Source organism: Tupaia chinensis, unplaced genomic scaffold, assembly GCF_000334495.1.
Source record: "Tupaia chinensis unplaced genomic scaffold, TupChi_1.0 Scaffold145916_1, whole genome shotgun sequence".
In the NCBI taxonomy this organism is placed as follows: Eukaryota; Metazoa; Chordata; class Mammalia; order Scandentia; family Tupaiidae; genus Tupaia; species Tupaia belangeri.
Window position 1 is genome coordinate 2,539,436 of NW_006205774.1, and position 20,508 is coordinate 2,559,943.

General features: G+C 35.4%; 1 protein-coding gene across 1 annotated transcript in view; it reads left to right on the plus strand.

The window, feature by feature from the left end:
- The window catches only part of DGKB (diacylglycerol kinase beta), an 881,803-nt gene that overhangs the window by 648,327 nt on the left and 212,968 nt on the right, over positions 1-20,508 (plus strand). The window contains exon 23 of the mRNA XM_006168687.3: positions 6,845-7,040. Within this exon, the coding sequence (XP_006168749.1) occupies positions 6,845-7,040 (196 nt within the window). The remainder of the gene's footprint in view (positions 1-6,844; positions 7,041-20,508) is intronic.

Here is a 20,508-nt window from a genome sequence, read left to right on the forward strand (position 1 = left end):
TTGGGATTATTGGCACCCACTCACACACATCTGACATGAATTTCAAGCCACTGCGTCTGACACAGAATCATAATTGGCCATGTTGAAATCTAGTGCCTTAACTTCTATGCCACCCATTGGCCCCAAAATCACTACTTTTAGACAGCTGCTGTATATTTTGAGCATTTTCTATACTCATAAATCTACACTCAAAAAAAAAATCCATAACCAAATATTTGTTTTTTAAATGAGAAGCTTGTCTTGAGCTGAAAATAGATAGAAACCTTGAATTTTCTGTACCTTTCATTCCCTTATCGTACCCCTGGCCTGAAAACAGATTGAAAGCCATTGATCTGTAAGGTAATATTATACATGTCACAAGTAATAATATTCAAGAAAAATGCATTATATATCAAAACACATTTGAATGAAAAGAATGAATGAAAATAAAAGTGGAAAACATGCATTTCTGAAGTTCCAAAAATGATAAAATTGAATTGTTTTGTTCCACAGAGCTTTACATGTCACAGATAAACTATTTAGAATGTTCCCTAAGAAATCTAGGCAACTGGGGTTGTCAGATGGAGTGGTGGTAAAGCCACTGGATTCCCGACTGCTGCTCGAGTCCTGGACCTGGCAGCTTGCTTTCTCACTTTCCCTTTCTCTCTCTCTGGTCAAATTAAAAAATAATAGTAACAAATAGAATTAAATAAATAAATACACGATACCTTGGGGAAAAAAAAAAAAAAGAAAGAAAGAAATCTAGGCAACTAGAATGGAGTTGTTTTCCTTAGAGTTGTATTGTCACAGCTTCTCCAAGCCTGGCTTCTGGCTCTGCATTGCCTGTTAATTCTGGGAACCACCACAGTTGCATTTATAAATCAGAGTCAGTCCCGTGTGCATGCTCTGTTGTATTGTTAAGTATCCTGGTGTGTGTGTGTGTGTGTGTGTGTGTGTGTGTGTGTGGATGGCAATGCAAAATCTGCCTCTCTGCTCACTTTTTAATGAATCCAGTTTATCATATTAGCAGAATACGCCTTTCTACCCCCAAGGTTACTTCATAATTAAATATAACAAAAACAGCAATTTCAAAATTTGATTCTGTTTGCTATTGCTTCCTCTTTGTCCTAAAATTATACCAACTATGGTTTTAAAAAAAAACATATAGCAGAGAATAAATAACTTCAATAACAACAGAACCTTGAGCAATGGATATATGTTTTATTGGCAGCTTCTTCAAAAACAAACCATGTCATGTGTGTCTTTTCATTTCATATTTCTCTTTCATATAAGGAACTCCTTCCAAAATAGGCATATGCCTGGAATGATCTGAATATCATGGGATAATAGTTGATAATAACAATAGCTATGATTTATCTGTTATTAACTCTGCCTCATGCTTGATGCTAAGCAATGCACATGTACTATCTGATTTGTTCATTAAAACCATATGAACTAGAGAGGTGCTGTTATGTCTGCATCGTATAGGTGAATGTTTTCACGAAGAGTTTCACAAAGTAGAGACTTTCAATTTAAACAAAAGCTCTTATATTTTAACCTTATGACAAAAGATGTAAAAAAGGAAAAACTTCAAAAATGACCAGAAAGTGTTTTAGAAGCAGCATAGTTTGTACGGGAGTCCCTCCTTATCCTTTGGGAATACGGTCCACCACTCCCTGCAGTTGCCTGAAACTGCAGTAGTACCAACCCTGACTGCAGTAAATAGAACACATGTTCATTACTATCATCTACTCATGGATTTCATGCCTTGTCCAACTTTCCTAAACGCTTATCACGTGCTATGACCGTAACTTTTGCAGTATGGGGTGCCTTAGCAAAGCCAGCACAGCTTCCTTTTTCCTTCTTCATTTCATGTGGAGATTTGTTTTAATTGCAGATCTTAAGCAACCTCTACACACAATGATTACTCTTTCCTTATTAAATCAGGAATTTTTTTCATATTTTTTTAAAATTTTACTTCTTGTACTTATTATTATTTTTAAAAATTTTGGGAACCAGCAGTTAGTGTAATGGCTATGTCGCTGGACTCCCACGTAGTGGACCGCGGTTCGCATCCTGGACCAGGTGGCTTAAAACTCACACCGGGCGCGTGTGCGTGTGTGCCCAAGATCCCTAGAGGAGAATGGAAGAGAAGGGATTGCGGCATGGCCATCCCCCCTGAGGGGTGATTTCTCATTTTCTGTCTCTGTCTGTCTGTCTGGGAAGCTCATGCACCCTATAGCAAAAACCTCTCCAAAAAAAAAATTTTTTTTTTTTTCCAGAGAAAGTGAGAAAGCAAGCTGCCAGGTCTGTGACTTGAACCGTGGTTGGCTGTGTGGGAGCTAGTGCCTTAACCACCATGCCTGCTGGCCCCCATATTTTCTCTTAAAGGAAGCACTTCTCAATTTTTTGTTTGTTTGTTCATTGTTTTGTTTTTGGCATTTCTGACTTGCCCGCAGCACTACTCTCATTCTGGAGGGTCATTATTACCTAAGTGGGAGCAGTGGTGATTCATTGGACAGAGGGATGATTTACATCCCAGTCAAAATGGAGCAAGACCTGCGATTTCTTCACTGCTCAGAATGGCGTGCAATTTAAAACTGAGGAATTATTTCTGGAATTTTTCCTGTAATATTTTTGGACCATAGTTGACTATGGGTCACTAAAGCTTCAGAAAGCCAATCTGCAGATAACAGAGAACAAACGTGTAAGAACATTTGGGTAAATTTGGGTAAGGGTATGTGTATACCTTAAGAATCTCAGGTCCAGTAAACCTGTGGAGTGGTGCTGAAGGTGGCTGGAGGACGGTGGTCAGCTGTGCTTGGAGGAGGGAGCGATGAAGAAGGGAATGTGATGTAATCACACCCCATGTGGAGGTGCTTTCTCATTTGGCAAGTGCTTGCTTCCTCTGTCAAAATTTTAAAAAGAAACAAAAAGAATGGAAAATACTCTCAGGTTAGCATTTGGAACTGAAGCTATAAATATCTGAATTTTTGTTATGTTCCTTGTACCAGGCAAAGTTACTGTAGTCTCCGGGCTTTTGTTAGTGTGACAAGGATGCTGAATTTTAAAGCCAAGAATTTCTCTCTCAATTCTGAAACTTGTAAGAATTAAGCAATCCTACCACCTTAAATGATCTTAAGAATTAACAACAACATGAGAAGCATCAGGGACATGAGATAAATTGACAAAAGTTCAAAGGTAATTTTATTGTAAGTAGCTTGAAAAATGCAGAGATGGTAAATGCAATGAATTGGTTTCCCAGCTTACCTCTTGTCTCACCTGTCGTAATACTAAAATTACATATAAAGTATTATGTTTCATCAAGTGAAATTATGAAGAATTTTTATCTGGGGTAGGCATAGAATCAGATTCACTGTGGGAAACAAAAGTATCTCATCAGATTCACTATCTACCCTTACCACTCTCTAACAGGTCTTCAACAAGTTTTGAATATTTCTATCAAATGACCTGTTACCTGGATCTGAAACACTCAAATCACATATAAAATATTCTCTGGGGACCAGCAGTTAGTGTAATGGCTATGTCACTGGATTCCCATGTATTCAACCGAGGTTTGCGTCCCGGACCCGGTGGCTTAAACTCGCGCCGAGCACATGTGCATGCATGCCCAAGATCCTGAGAGGAGAACGAAGGAGAAGGGATTGCAGCGTGGCCATATGGCCATCCCCCCTGGGGGGTGATTACTTGCTTTCTGTCTCTCTGTTTCTCTCTGTCTGGCGAGCACATGTGCCCTATAGCAAAAACCTCTCAAAAAATAAATAAATAAAAATAAATAAATAAAATAAAATACTGTCTGTCACCACCGTATCAGAAGGCCCAGGGCACATTTGTAAACTAGGATGAAAATGAATTGGCAGAAAAATTGAAACCATCTTCTTTTACGTAAATTTGTCTCTGGAATAAGCGCTTCCATTTTAAAACTGAGAAAAGTGGACATTGGCATCATAGCATTGAATTCTATAAATAGCTCTCCTATACGTTAAGACCTTTTTTCTGCATAATAAAAATATTCAAGATTTATTGACTAACTGAGGCTGTTAGCTTTTAAGCTTTTATATTCCTTTCCTCTGTAGCTACCTTTTTAAAAATCATAAATCTTCAAAGCGTATGAAAATATTATCTGACACAGTACTATAACTTGTTTATATTTCATAGCCTTCACCTCAGCTTTTATTTTCATGCACTCCACTGGTGTGCTCCAATGACTGGTCTCCATCAAAACTAGCTCTGAAATTTTCCAGACTAATGAACATAATGTTAAAGTAAACGGAAGAAGACAGCCTAGGGTCAAGAACTAGTGGAAACAAATCATTAATAAATAGCAATTTATTTAAGTACATTGTCTTGCTCTCAAAGGCCCACTGATGCTCTTCGTCAGTCCTTGTTCTTTGCAACTACTCGAGAATTTTCTTTTTCGCTTCTCAGAGAGCTACGTACTGTTTCCTTAAAACTACACATGGCGAGACTCAGAAGAGTGAACACATGAATAACAGTGCACACTGATGTCTTTCCAGGGTCACATGTAACTCCCTTAGTTCAATTTCAAAAAAAAAAAAAAAAGCCTGTTCGCAACATGCTCTCCTTTTCTGTAGATGAACAAAGGAATCCTCCTTCACTAATTCTGAAAGTAACTTGTCACAGTGGGGTTCTAAGGCCTAGTCAAATAATTGTCTTAGTGTACTACCTGCTGTGTTCAATATTGAGTGAAAATGGAAGCCAGGCCTCGACTCCAGCTTATTTCACGATTCTTCTGTTATTTAAATGATTTTAGTCAGTTTGGGGGAAGCCAGACCTTTATAAATTAACAGCAGGGAAATACCAAAGGTGTCAGATTGCATATTTATCATCTTTTTCGTGTAATACTTAAATATGTATTAAGAAGTGACTGACATAAATTAGGCAGATTTCAGAAGCCACAGGCCGTGGCTTGTAGAGGACCCCCTTCTGCTTGACATTTCATCCTTGTCAAAGATCAAATTATTTTAATTTAGGCTGCAAATTATAAGGAATGAAGACTTCTTTGTGGGAATTCCCTGTGGTAATCTGACTTTTGTTGTTACTGCTGCTTGTCAGTGTGCAAAAGATATAATATGCATGCAAATAAGGTTAAAAAATATGTACTATCTAATTATCCAGCCAGTACATTCCACTTGAAGACAGTGGGAGGCTGACACACAGTATGTGTTTGATTCATTGAGGCCTGCAGGGTATTTACACAAGATTACTTTTAATTATGAAATTAATATCTGTTTATCTAGAATATATAGCGGCAAGTGAGTATACACATGAACAGAATTCTTTAGTAAAAAGGAATCATCTTAATTTAATACATGAAAAGGACAAAAAAATAAATCACTTGTTTGCAGAGGGAATTTTTAAAAAGGCACCATCCAGACCTTGGTTTTACCCTTTCTGGACTAAATTGAATGAGAAGTTGGCATTTTCTCTAGAATTTGTTTCTATCCCTGCCAAGTAGGCTCAAGATACATTGCTTTATTTCACAGTTTTTAATTTTTAGTGAACATGATATAATTCTTGATTTAGTATGATGAGACAAATGTGAGAAAAAAATGAGTTTTTGTTGTTGATATTTTTTGTGTATGTGTGTGTCTTTTTTTTTTTTTTTTTTTTTACCATTTTGGAAGAACATTGTCACTTCATCCAGAAGTCATGCTTGCCAGGTCATGAGAAATGATCAAGTTAGCATCAGCAATTTTTGTAAAATAAGATGTGGCAAATAAAACTGTCCGACTGCAGACATTTCTCGATTTCGGAAATGCATAGCCCTAGCAAAGTTCTTTAAAAACAAAATGTTCTATGCTTATATCTTTTCTGATAGCAACTTATAAGGAAAATGAAAGAATGATTCCAGGGATATATTTATAAGTACCATTTTAGGAAATTCAAAGAAAATGAAGAAATAAATAGTAATTCATAAAATGCAAATAGCCTTTGCAGTCTCCACTTATGACCATTAGTGGAAAGGGACAGAAACATTCAAAAAATTGAACAGTGATTAATGTGAATAGAGCAAAGCATTGTCTATGAGAGTTCCATGGTTTTTTGTTTGGTTGGTTTTTGTTTTGTAATCAACAGGGTCTTTTATCACCAGACAAACAAAAATATCTGGCTGATATATATTTTTTTTCAACCTGTTATTACAGCAAAAAAAAAGCAATGTTGATTTGGAGATTTCTGGTTAGTGATTCTTTTTACTACTTCCCTTGTCATTTCCCTTATCAACCTGCTCAGGCCTCAAAATTCCTTTGATAAGTACTTGAAATGTGATCTAGTCAGAGAAGTTGTCTTTTGTCACGCCAATATAATCAAGGTCTTTTTTTTTTTTTTTTTTTTTTTGGACAGAAGTTTAAGCCACTTCTTTCTCCTTTTTGTACAAAAGTAAGACCATGAATCATGAATTTGTTTCTTTACTTTCTCCCAATAGGGTCTTGTGATACTTTCTAAAAGGGCTGCAATCATTAAAATTTCTCCTTGAAATTTGGCTTTACTTCTCACATTGACTTTTTCCTCCCATGCTAGACATTCACAGCTAATTATCTATGCAGGTATAACCTGTATTTCTTCCAAAGATTTGCTGTAAACTGACGATTTAATTTGATCATTTTAAAGGACTATTAATAATAACTTGTTAATGTTACATTATTTTTTATATTGACATTTAGGCTAAGCATTTAAGTGTTCTCGAAATGCTTATTTAGAAATGATGAGATTATAGATTTAAAAATTCTTATTAAAACATATGGAAATATAAAGGAAGAAATCGGGGAAAAAAGATAAAAAAATATTTTATTATTTCTCTTCTTTTCTCTTTACTGATCAGTGTGATGGAGTACAGATAGATTTAATAAACATCTCTCTGGAAGGAATTGCAATTTTGAATATACCAAGCATGCACGGAGGATCCAATCTTTGGGGAGAGTCTAAGAAAAGACGAAGCCATCGCCGAATAGAGAAAAAAGGATCTGATAAAAGGGCCACAGTCACAGATGCCAAAGAATTGAAGTTTGCAAGTCAAGGTAAGTTTTTGGTTTTATTTTAACTATTAATTATTGTTCATCTGTCTTCAAAGGGTTCTTAAAATTAGAGTTTTCCATGGCACTATAATAATGCATGTATTTATGCAGTTGTGTTGTTCACGGTAATAAGCTACTCATTGTAAGTTATGCGTGTCATAATGGATTCTAACACCATGTATAAACTGGCTATATTTACAATTTTTTTCTCTTTGCTTCTGTTTTTTGAGTATAGCTCTTCCCAAAGAAAATAAAATATATCTTGGGAAAGTAGCATGTAATAAAGCGAGATATGTTATACGCTTAGCTTTTCCAGAAAGTGATTGTCTTGGTCAGGATGTTTGAGTTGCTGTACCAACAGCCTTGTTAGGGCATATCTTAGGTTGTGTTATCAGAGACTTTATTCCTCAGTCAGGTTATGACATTGAAGCGATCTTGCATTAAGCTTTTGTTCTAAATATCATATGTATAAAGAATGTTTAAATAGCTCATCATAAGTTCTGGCTATCTGCTGCTAGTGTATCTCCAGAAAGTTAACAAGTCAAGGAGACTGAGAATCAGAGAACAAAGAATGAACAAAATAGTATAGAATTGCTATGAATCAAAATTTTCGATTCCGGTGGAATGCTGTTCACATGGGGGCCATGACACCTAATTCTTGTTGAGAGATTTTATAAACAAAGATACTGAAGTGGTGATATTTAAAAAACTGATCAGGCATTAATAATTTGTTACCCTATCGTATTTCTTTTACCTTCTAGAATTTATAACACTAATACTTGGGTAGCATTGGGAAATTAAGAAAACATTACAACTCAGTGCAACAAGAATAAAATGTGAAGAGGTTGCAGCCTTAAGAGCCCAATATTGGGACCAGCAGTTAGCATAATGACTATGTCGCTGAACTCCCATGTAGTCGACCAGGATTCGAGTCCCGGACCCTGCAGCTTAAACTCATGCCAGGCACGTATGCATGTGTGCCCAAGATCCCGAGAGGAGAATGGAGAAGGGATTGCAATGTGGCAATCCCCCCCTTGGGGGTGATTTCTCGCTTTCTGTCTCTCTGTCTCTCTCTATCTAGCGAGCGCACACATCCTATAGCCAAAACCTTTCCAAAAAAAAAAAAAAAAAAAGAGCCCAATATAAATAAATTCATGAAAAACATGAAATATAAAGGTCATTGATGGGCTTGATGATGATGGGCAACAGCTATATGTTTTGATGTCTTCAAGTGCCTCATTCACGTTGTAGCAACAGACTGGGCATTTTGTTATATGAAATTCGGTATTATGAGGATGACAAATAATTTGATTGAGAAAATATTAGATGTTTTCATGGAGTAAATTTTTATTAAATCTGCTGATGATGACAGTTTTGATGACAATATATGCAATATATTTAAGTGATCTTAAAGAATTGTGTAATTTAGTGTAAGCAAGTTTATAGCAAATTAATTGAAATATTTTATACACATAGTGTAGGATATAACTATATATTTTTTATATTGTAATGATTATTTTGTTTAGCTTTATTTATTTATTTTAATTTGACCAGAGAGGGAAAGAGTGAGAGAGAGAGAGAAAGCAAGAAAGCAAGCTGCCAGGTCTGAGACTTGAACCACTGTCAGCCTTGTGGGAGTCCAGCACCCTTAACCACCATAACATACCGAGTGTGTTTTTTCAGTCTTCCAGGTCCGGCACTTGAACCATCTGGTCAGCCATGTGGGATCCAGTTGCCTTAACCACCACCTCAACTGACTGGCCTTTGTTCCCCTTTTCAACCATGTAGTTTTGGTTTAGTTTTATTTCTGGTTAAGTATAATCTCAATGATAAGAATGATTTATTGAGCTGAATATGAAAAATAGAGACTACTATATATTATTTAATGTTTTAATTAGTTTTATTGCATATATTTTCATTTTGACATATTTTGAAACAGAATAGCCCAAATATATCAAATTGCTTCTAAAATTTTATTTCATATTTATTGTGTTAATTATTAAATGTTAAGCTTTATAGTAAAGCATAAACTTACTATTGAGGGTTCCTTACTAGGTGGGTCCCTTTCTAAATGGTAATATTTCTGTCTCTATTTTATTTTCAATTTCTGACACAAGACAGCAATACTGATAGATATTTTATACTCTAGCTATACAAAATGATATATACAGACATGTGAGAGTGAATCAGTACTTTAAATACATTTTTTCAGAGTTGTTTAAAGGGAGTTGGTGGAAGCATGTAACTAAATTCATGTCATAGAAATGAATGATTTTATTTTAATACAAGGATTAAGAAAAATTTAGAAAAAATAGGGTATACTTTTTTTTTAACTTATAGAACTGTCATGGTCACATGTATAAGACTAGGTTTAGAGCATTAAATCTTCATTTGTATTAAGCTGTCCATGACTTGGGACTCAAATTTGCTCATAGTCTTTGAGGACGCTCACCATAAGATCAGAATATTTTCAATTAGTAAATTTATTGTCTGAAAAATCATACTGTTAACTTCAGCCTTGACCAAATTATTTCATTACATCACTTTGTTGCTATGATTTGGGTTTATTTAGCAAACTATCCTAAAATATTTGGATGTAATTCACACTCACTCATCTAATTGAGTAGACATTTTCTTTGTGTATGTGTGTATCTACCAAGGCACATGAGTATATTGTACATAGATGGCATCCGCTTTAAACAGAGCTATAAAGTAGGCCAAGTTGTTCTCCTAGTCTTAATATTTAATTTTTGCCATGTCTTTCAGTTGCAGAGTTCATCTTTGCCTCCCCCTCTTCTGAATTAACCTCAGAAAGATGTCTAATAAATTCATTCACATTAATGTATAAATGACTGATTGCAGATGAAAGCAGAGGTATTTGCATTTTAAAAGATATAAAGGCCTTCAGCTAAAACATTATTTTTCAAACCGTGTTCCATTGAGTTATAACTGCAATTCTTCAGCTGTTCGTATAAACTTGGTTCACATTCATTGCCATATTTTGGAACAATAAAAAAAAAAAGGTCTATAATAAAAATACACTAAATTCTGTTCTATGATAAACATTTTGTCATATTAATGATTCCCGTATCATTAACTTGTGTTACCAGATCAAAAGAAACTTTCCTCTTCCAATCCCTCCTCCTCTTGTATCTCTTTAGTTAGATACACAGCTGGAACAAAAGATAGACGGGTAGATAAATACCCACAAATGTAGTTTTACATACACATACACACATAAATACACAAAATCCTGTGGCATTAATTGGAAAGTCTATAGCTCTACAATGGTCATTTAAAAAAATGTCTTGGCCTATTTAATGTGGAAAATCATACAAATGGGCCTATTATCCCCACAGCACATTAAAACCAAAGGCAAAAACAAGGCCAGCAACGTCAATACTTGGTTTTGCACAAGCACTAAGCAGCGTACAGCAATCAGTAAGTGAAAACAAGGTGACAATACCAGAATTTTAAATGAAATGGAGATTGCTTTTTAGAAGTATTTTTGCTCATAAAGAAATTGCAGAGTTTACTAGCTTACACAAATCGCAGTATTATACCAGCTTATATTACCAAGCACAGTTTTATCAGGAAAAAAATGTGTAATTTAAATATGCTCACAATTGCACCTAAGGAGAAAGCTATGAAATTGAAGCATTTCAGATATGTATCCAGAATACAATAAATTGAACTAATTGAAGCTTTGAGTGACTATCTGCATCAAAGAACATATAGCATTATATCATAAATTTGTGCAGAGAAAGGTGAAAAACTATGTTTAAAAGACACCTTTGAAACGTATTTCTATTTAAAGACTAAGAATCTTTCAAAGAACGTAAGTTATTTAGTTATTATGATTGGTTAAGCTTTGAAGATAGAAACCCAACTATTCTACTTTTAGTGATGGAGTCAGAATGGTTCAAGATGACCAAGTAAGATGTAGAAAGTTTATACCACTTTTGGGAACCAGCAGTTAGTGTAATGGCTATGTCGCTGAACTCCCACATAGTCGACCGCGGTTCACATCCCAGACCTGGTGGCTTAAAACTCACGCCAGGCGCATGTGCGTGCGTGCCCAAGATCCCGAGAGGAGAATGGAGGAGAAGGGATTGTGGCGTGACCATCCCCCCTGGGGGGTGATTTCTCGCTTTCTGTCTCTATGTCTCTCTCTCTCTTTGTCTGGCGAGCGCACGTGCCCTATAGTAAAACCTCTCCAAAAAAAAAAAAAGAAAGTTCATACCACTTTGGATGGCAGGTGGACTGATAATTAAGAGCACTGGACTCCCACATGGCTAACCGCAGCTAAAGTCCTGGACTGGGTGGCTTGCTTTCTCACTTTGTCTCTCGCTCTCTCTCTCTCTCTCTCTCTCTCTCTCTCACTCTGTTTCTTTCTGGTCAAATTAAAATAAATAAATAAATAAATAAATAAATAAATAAATAAAACAAATAAAGTTCTGTAAAATAATTCTTTAAAAAATGTTTATACAACTTAATTAGATATCTATCTTTAGGAGGATATTCCTTATACCCCACAATCAAAACAAAATGGGGACATCAATGAAAATAAGATAGCTATGACATAGCAACAATCCATATCAAAATAGTTCTATTATTCTCATGGACTGCACTCAGAGTGTGAACAATTTGAACCTCTAAAATGTATTTGTGCAAATCAAATTCTGATTTTCTCTTTTTTCCCACTGATTTTTAAATACTGCTACATTTGCAAAAAAAAAAAAGAAAAAAGAAAAAAGTTGTTGATTGCTTTAAAAAGTTTGAAAACCACTGAGCGAAAGTAATTATATTCAAACCATACAGTTTCAAGCATTTGCCAGAAGCTAAGGGAGGTACTGCCGGGAGCAGCTGGACTTTCTGCTTGAAACCTCATTAAGTAGGTGACTGTCTACCCCACATATGGATGTAGCTGGCCAGGTGCTCCTCATACGAGAGTTTATTTTAAAACTAATTAACATACTGTATCATCCAGGAAATTTTCAACAATTTCATTCACATTTACCATGCTAATTCTTTAATTTGGGCAGAATTTCCCAAAGCCCAACAGATATTCCACTGATGGAAAAGGAGAAGGTTTAGTAGGTACATGGATGAATATTTTAGTGTTTAATAGTTTGCATTTACTATTACAATTGTCATCTCTGTGTGGTAGGGAATGGTGGGTTTCTAAAAAGATCATTTGTAGTAGCATATTAAATTTAAAATTTTCCTTTTGAAAGACATTCATTGAAATAAAAGTAGAGGAAAACAATTAAACTATTAATAAATAATTAAAGAGATGGTCCTTGGATATGGCAAAATTGTGAAGACAGAAGAAAGTCTAAAGTTTAGAAACCTATGGTAGGCTATTTTTGTAGTTCTACCATGTTATCTTTTTCATAACCCTTATGCGATAGCTTACTGAAGACTTTATTTTTATTCTCCATCATCTTCCTGCATAAAATTACTTTGTATTAGTTTACTTAGCATATACTTTTCCATATACTTCACACTAAACATGCCCTCATTCCTCCCTATTTGGTATCTCTGAGCACTGTGGACGAGAAGACGATGATGGTGGAGGGTGGGAAGGGACTTATGTCTGATTGTCAAAGAAAGTCTTTACATCAAGTGACTTTATTGTTATTAATTTTTTGATAACTTCCAAAAGTTAAATAGAAAAGAAATGAAGCAATGCAAACTAAATTAATTAAAAAGATAGATAAAATGGTATCTGTGAAAACTTAGAACAACTTTTCTTTTGCCTCTGAAGATATATAAGGTGTTTCACACCAGTATCTTCATATTTAACATTAGTGTACTGAATTCTAGAAGAGGTGAAATTAACCTCTGCATATCGACCATTATATTATACAGATAATTACACAAAGAACATTTAAACAGTGAGACTCTGATACCTCCTATACCTTGTAAAAGTGATGTTAATCTTAAAGTTGGTGGTAATGGACACTTGTCATGCATTATTATAGTTTTTCTAGACATTTCTATGGGTTATTTAGGGTAATTTAGAAGGCAGTGTTTTAAGTTGTCTAAATATAAATGCAATATTCGTTTTAGAACTGTAGATGATGTATTTGGCATTCAAATACCGGCAAGCAGAACAATTTCCAAGCATTTAAATTCAGTGATTAAATCAATTAAATTTAGAAACAAGAAAAGGATTTCATGCAGCATTATTATACCTAGATGTTAAAATTGTTGAAAAAATATCATGGCATTTGAGATGCTGCATTTCAAAAAATATATGCATATACTAATACCATGATAATTTTACTGGTTGAAAATAGATAGATCCAAACATTTGCCATGTAGTAACCTTTAAGGAGATGTCTCAAAATAAGTTCCTAATCATACATTTTTAAACTTCCTTATTTGAAAATTTTCAGCCATGGATAATGTAAACATTACCATATACTTAATAAAGCTATCTAAATAACAAAATTACTGTTTGCAACTTAAGCTTACATCATATACCTGAGATGATATTTTAATTTATTGTTTGTTGTAGAGTGCATGTGCTCCCCAGAGAGAGATAAGAAAGAGAGAGGGAAAGTAAAAATTCACTCTCTGGGGTATAGCCATGCCACAATTTCTTCTACACTGTTCTTCTCTCAGAATTTTGGGTAAGCATACATAGGCACCCTGTAGATTTCTCCAGTCACCCATGGAACCCAGCTCCCTACTGATTCCATGAAGGATCCAGCTTTCACTGCATAGCACTTAACCACTGCACTATGGGACTGGCCCAAAGACCAAGTACTCTAAAATTTGGTTTGGCTGCCTTACACAAGTGTATTCATTATTAAGATGCATTTATACTTTATGGAAAGTGATAGACTCCTAGAAATTTGAAACTGAATCCTAAAAATATTTTAGAAACAATTGAAACACTGTAGGACAATCCATAGGATATCCTTATATCTGTTCTGAGACTACATAAAATATACCTTTCTACAGCTATTCTTATTAGCTCTGTTTCAACAGTAAATAGTCAAATTTTTATCAAACATCAAATTAAAAAATCTGGCATGCAGTATAATTCTAAAACTTCTTATATTATTAGTAGAATTGTGGGGGCAGCAGATGGTGTTGTGGTTAAGGTGCTGCTAGACTCCCACATGGCTGACCACAGTTCGAGTCCCAGAGCTAGAGGCTTGAAAAATCTCTCCAGGCACATGTGTGTGCATGCCAGAAATCCTGAGAGAAGAAGGGATTATGGCTTGGCCATCCCCACAGGAGTGTGCTTCCTCACTTTCCCACTCTCGGTATCTCCATGATTCCGTCTTCTTCTTGAGCACGCATGTCCTATGACAAAACAAAGCTTGAGAAAACTTGAGAAAAATGTTTTGTTTTTTTGTTTTAGTTTTTGCTAGTGGACACATAAGCTTGCTGGGAAGTTGAGGGAAGTAAGAAATCATCCTTCCTCAGGAGGATTAGCACACAGCAATTCCTTCTCCATCTTCCTCTTGGAAATTTGAGCATGCATGCATACCTGTCCAGTGTGTTTTTCAAGCCCAAGGGTCCAGCATGCAGTTGGCCAAGTGTGATCCAGCTGCCTTAACCTTCATGTCACCTGTTGGCCCCCAAAATAAATTTTTAGTAGCAGTTGCACTTTCAAAAAATATGATTTAGCAATCAATTTGTTAGATGCAAGAAAAGAAGTAAAGGAATTTGTTTCTCAAGGTTTTCAATTAAGGTTTAGGTTAATCTTATATGACTTCTGAGGCAGAATATTTTCTTTGTATTCCTAATGCTAAATGCTACTCTGAGAACTTTCTACACTTATAGCTATGGATTTTAATTGTAACTTTAGAGAAAATGGAAAATATAAATGCCTTAAGAGATCATTTTCTATAGATCTCTATGTCTGATTTCAATGAAAAAATTATCTTACTTGTTTCTGTGACATATGGGTCCCATCCTGTGTCTGTTAAAATAATGGTGAGTCATGATCAGAAGATGATATAATGGTTATATTGCTGGACTCCCACATAATTAACCACAGTTCAAGTCCTGGGCCTGGCAGCTTACAACTCAAGCTGGGCACATGTGTGTGCATGTCCAAAATCCCAAAAGGAAATAGAGAAGAGATTGCGATGGGACCATCCCCCATAGGGGGTGATTTCTCACTTTCTGTTTCTCTGTCTCTGTCTCTCTAGTGAGTACACATGCCTATAGCAAAAATCTAAATAAATAAATAAATAAATAATAAACAAATAAATAATAAATAAATGAACATTGGCTCATCTACCCAGGGTAAGGCCACGTGTAATTTTAAGTAAATGTAACTTATGCAGAGGTGGAAATATAAAACATATTTCCAAATAAATATTGGCTGAAGATATAAGCCTCAGCTAACTGAGTAACACTAGTAAAGTATGTTTTCAATCAATAGTTAAATAAAGTTTCTAAATATGAAGTCATACATACAAATGTCCTAAATATAAATCTCTATAACTGTCTTGCTCTTTGAGGATGAAGGTTTGAAGTTCAGATAATAGATGTCCCTAAAAGATAATGATTTTTCCTTTTAGGACATATGACAATATACTAGGGAGGATTTTTATAAATTTCGAGCATGAAGGAACTATCAAAAGACATGAATTCAGCTACATGAAGTGTTAAGCGTAAGTCAAGATTCTTAGTTTTCCTCACTGGTATTAAAAACCATGTTTTCTTTTTCACTGAGGTCTAAAATAATAACCAAGAAAACTGTAACCTAATTGAGAATAAAACTTCAATTGCACCATCTTGTGGAATGACATTTCACTTAGAGATTATAAGTCATCCCAGGAGAGATATCAGACATATTTTTACCTGTATATATAAACGTTTTTCTGATAACCTTATGGACAGGATGAAATGTACACACACTGGCACCTGGCTCTCCTGGCACCTATTTACCTAACTAGAAAGGGTACTAAGGAGTCTGGTAGACAGCAAATAAATCTGTTTCTTAAAAGAATAAAAGTCTCACCATCTACTAATTGTCTTTGAGCTGTTTGAACTTGAGTTAACCAAAGCAACTAACCCCTAGGGTTCCACTGCCATAAATTTAGCTTCCATGAATATAGTCTTTATTATACAGAGCTAATTAACATATAGATAGTAGCTGCTTGGACAGTATCCAGCCTACTTTGTTTTCATGAAAATCAATAGATTAATATAGATCATCAGTCCTTCCACACGAAATAATTGTTCTCCTGGCTTAATACAAATAGTTCCATTGTTTTATTTTCATAAACTGTAAATATATAAACTCAGGTTTTTTTATTTTATTTTTTATAATGTCTATTTCAGCAGAACCTGTTTGCTACTATATGGTATCAGCTATTATTCAGATCAGGCTAAATATTGAGGCCTGAGTATTATAAGGTGACAGTCACTTGAAATAAGACTAAAAATCTCCATGGATAAACATGACTAATTTAAATGAGCCCTGGGGAGCTTTTTTGAGAAAGTTCAAATACTTGATGAATGCCACACTGTTATTCTAATTATCCCATAATATGACACAAAATAACAATCTCATTTCATCCTTTTATTTACAACGGTGATCCCATTATCATTATATTTTACCTGTTCTGAGCTCTGAAAGATTGCTCCTTGTTGAGAGATTCATTAAAAAAGACTAATTATATTATATTTCACAGATTGGCAGAAAGAAAATGTAACTTTGAACAATTCCATTTCCCAGAGCAGTTGTTCATTTCAGGGTTGGAGACAGGTCTATTAAGTACTTTCTACCCTTTTTAAACATGTCAAAGCTAACCATTAATACTGAAATTAGTAATTTGGTTCTGACTTAATAGAAGAATCAGTTACTATTTGTAAAACTCTATTTCTGTGAATGAAACACAAACATAACAATATTTTCAAAAAATATTGAACAATACCATTAAAGAATTTTCACATGCAGAATGATTTAAATTCATGTCTCTTCTGATAATTGAATCCTTAGGATATTGACTTTTTTCCCTGCTAATTCCTCTCAATCCAAAAAAATCCTGCATAGAACATATTTTCTTACTTACTCTATGACATTCAAATTTTCAGAGTATCTTGTCACAACAGTAAGAGATGAAAAATTGACTAATATCAAAGAATATTCTGTTTTTCAATTACTGCAAGGAAGGTTCATGGAATTTGTGATTCAAGATCTTCAGAATAGAAGACTCCTATGCCCAAAAATGTGACTTTCACAAAAAAATACTTTTGAAACATGGCATTTTTACACATGAACATGTTGGTGCTGTGAATTCAGCTATCTATGGTCACATGCAAGTAGACACTTACATGTCTCTGATAAGTAGCTGAGCAATAATGAAATAATATGTTAATTAGTGATGATTTTTGCCTGTCTTTTTATACTTGAAAAATACTTTCTTCCCAAAGAGTTTCTTTCTGTCACATCACCCTGGCCAGCTATTACTAAATTACCAAAATAGCTAGTGAGCTTGGTGGGAAGCAAGGAGTTAGTGCATCCTGGACCTAGCAGTTTGCTTTCTCACTTTCACTCGTTCTGTCTTTCTCTGGTCCAATTAGTATCAATAATAGTATTAAATAAAATAATTCTTTTTTAAAAAAGGAAGTCTAAAAGTTTGAAAGATGCTCTTTTGAATCAAAAAATACAGTAATTGTGTCAGAATTTAAGTAGGAATTTAAAATGTTTATAGGATTTGAGGAACTCAGAAATATGCAATAAATTATTACATAATCTCATTTTAGAAGCATGTAACTAAAATATACTGACAAATTAATACTGCTATTTTGAGCTGGGAGTTAAAACTTGAATTTTATACATTTTTACAGTTAGATATTACCTTTCTTTCTTTTTTTTTTTTTTTTGGAGAGTTTTTTATGCTATAGGGCACATGCGCTTGCCAGAAAGACAGAGAGAGACAGAGAGACAGAAAGCAAGGAGAAACACCTCCTGGGCGGATGGCCACACTGCAGTCCCCTCTCCTCCATTCTCCTCTTGGGATCTTGGGCATGCACGCACACACACCTGGCGTGAGTTTAAGCCACCAGGTCCGGGACTCGAACCACAGTCAACTCTGTGGGAGACCAGTGACATAGCCATTATGCTAACTGCTGATCCCAATATTACCTTTAAAAGTTGTTTTATTATATACTTTTTTATCTTTCCTTTCTGAAGATGGATTCTTCTAAAGGGTTTTTATAAATTCTTTATATTGTTTTGCTGGATAGACTATTTTAGATTTCCATTTGCTTTTTTGATTTACTTTGCTGTTTGGTTTCTGAATATTTTATATATGTTATCTTTGTAAACATTAGTTTTCATCCAAATGTTCATATAAAAGTCAGCAATCAACAAGGAACTATAACAGGTGTTTTCATTCTTGAGGAAGGAATGAATGTGCTGTTTATGGTTGATACTGAAATTTAACTTCCTTTGCAAGTCAAAAAACCATTCTGTTATCCAAAACATGGCAAGCAAACAAAAATGAAATAAATAAATTAGTTTAGGCATAAGGTAGATTTGAACTAAAAACAAAACAAAGCAAATAACCTGACATTTTAAACCTCTTGGTAGATTTTGTAAATAGAGCACTTACTAATGAATATTCAGATAAAATGCTTTGTGTGTATACACCGTAACACTGTGTGTGTTCCAGTGTGTATTTTGTTTACAGGTAAAGGCTAACAGACATGCTGGCATCAAGATGCATCAGATAATAAAAATATCACTTGATAAAAATTTTTTGAAAGAATTATTTCCTTTAGTTTGTTTATTATTGTTGTTATTTTGAATTTGACCATAGCAAGACACACACACATAGAGAGAGAGAGAAAGTGAGAAAGCCAGCCACTAGGTCTGGGACTTGAACCGTGATCAGACTTGTGAGAGTCCAGTGCCTTTAACCACCACACCATGTACCAGCCCCAATAACAAATTATTTTGAAAGTCCCAATCAGAAAATCAGGGACCCAGAGCATTACTTTAAGAGGAAGGCTAGTGGGTTTTGTTTTTGTTTTCATTAAGGGAGATGACAGTGGGGGAAAACAAATGACATTCTCTAAGATACAAATCGCAAATCATTATGTTCTTATCCTAAGGGAAAGGAGGATGAAAATGGGTCAAATTGGACAGGGATTTCGTGTTTGTTTGTTTGTTTGTTTGTATATTTGGTTTTTTTTTAGAGGCTTTAGTTGTCAGGTGCATGCGCTCCCCAGAGAGAGAGAGACAGCCAGCCAGCCATAGTGAGAGAAAGTGAGAAACCTGCCCTCTCCCCCTACTGCCAGGTGGGGGCAGGGGGTGGCCATGCTGCACTCCCTTCCCCATTCTCCTCCCCGCATCTTGGGCACATACGTGCACACACACTGGCATGAGTTTTAAACTGCCCCGTCTGGGACTCAAAATGCGGTTGGCCATGTGGGAGTTCAGCGACATAACTGCTTCGCCATCTGCTGGCTCCAGCAACATAACTGCTTTGCCATCTGCTGGCTCTGGGATTTCCTTTTCTGTGTCTTCATTTCCTTTTCTTCCACTACATTCCATCCAGAATTATACAGGATAATTCTGTATTCTTCTCATCACCATCCTGCCAGTTAAAAAGGCCCATCCTATAGCGACCCCTGACGTAGACGCTGAACAACTCACTCTCTATTGACCTTTGTAACAGTTATATTTACTTACCGACCAGAAGACAGTAGCTTCTGAGGATGTGTAGGAAAACTTTCTTTTACAGTTCCAAAGTGGTATTTACTTTTCTTTGTTTGGGTTTTATGTCTTCCCATGAGGTGTGGGATAAAAGGGAATATATGCTATGGTGTGTGTGGGGGGGGGAGGAAAATTGAGTATCTCACTGATTGATTTTAAGTTATGCAGAATTCTTACCTTACTTCAGACTGTCTTACTATTCAAGTTAGCAGCCCCTGGTAGGAAAGACTTTCGATATGGGCATTAAAGGCTAGTGAGTTTCTTAACATACAGGCTTGTTTTCGTTTTTTAGACTATCAGCATATTGTGGTAATAGGTTCCACTGAGAAAGAAATCCGTGACCTCACACCAATTACCAACTTGGCCAAGTGTTTCATAGCCTATGTATGGAAATAAACAGTTCTGACTTTTCAACCTCATAGAATGATGTTTACATCTCAGTACATTTTAAAACAATAATTTATGGGCTGACCCTATAGCCTGGTAGATATGGGAGTCAGATCCCACAAGGTGTATGATGTGGTTCTAATCCAGTCCGCGGCAGCTTGAAAAACATGCCAGGTACATGTGCGTGCTTGCTCCCAATCCTGACAGGATGGAGAAATGGAGGAGAAGGAGAAATGGAGGCCAAGTTGCAATGTGGCCACACCCTGCTGGGGAGTGCTTTCTCCCTCTCTTTGTCTCTCACTGAGAATTGCACATGGCCTCTGGCAATGAAGAAAGGAAAAACAAACCGTGATTTACCATAAAAATACAAATGTAATCTGG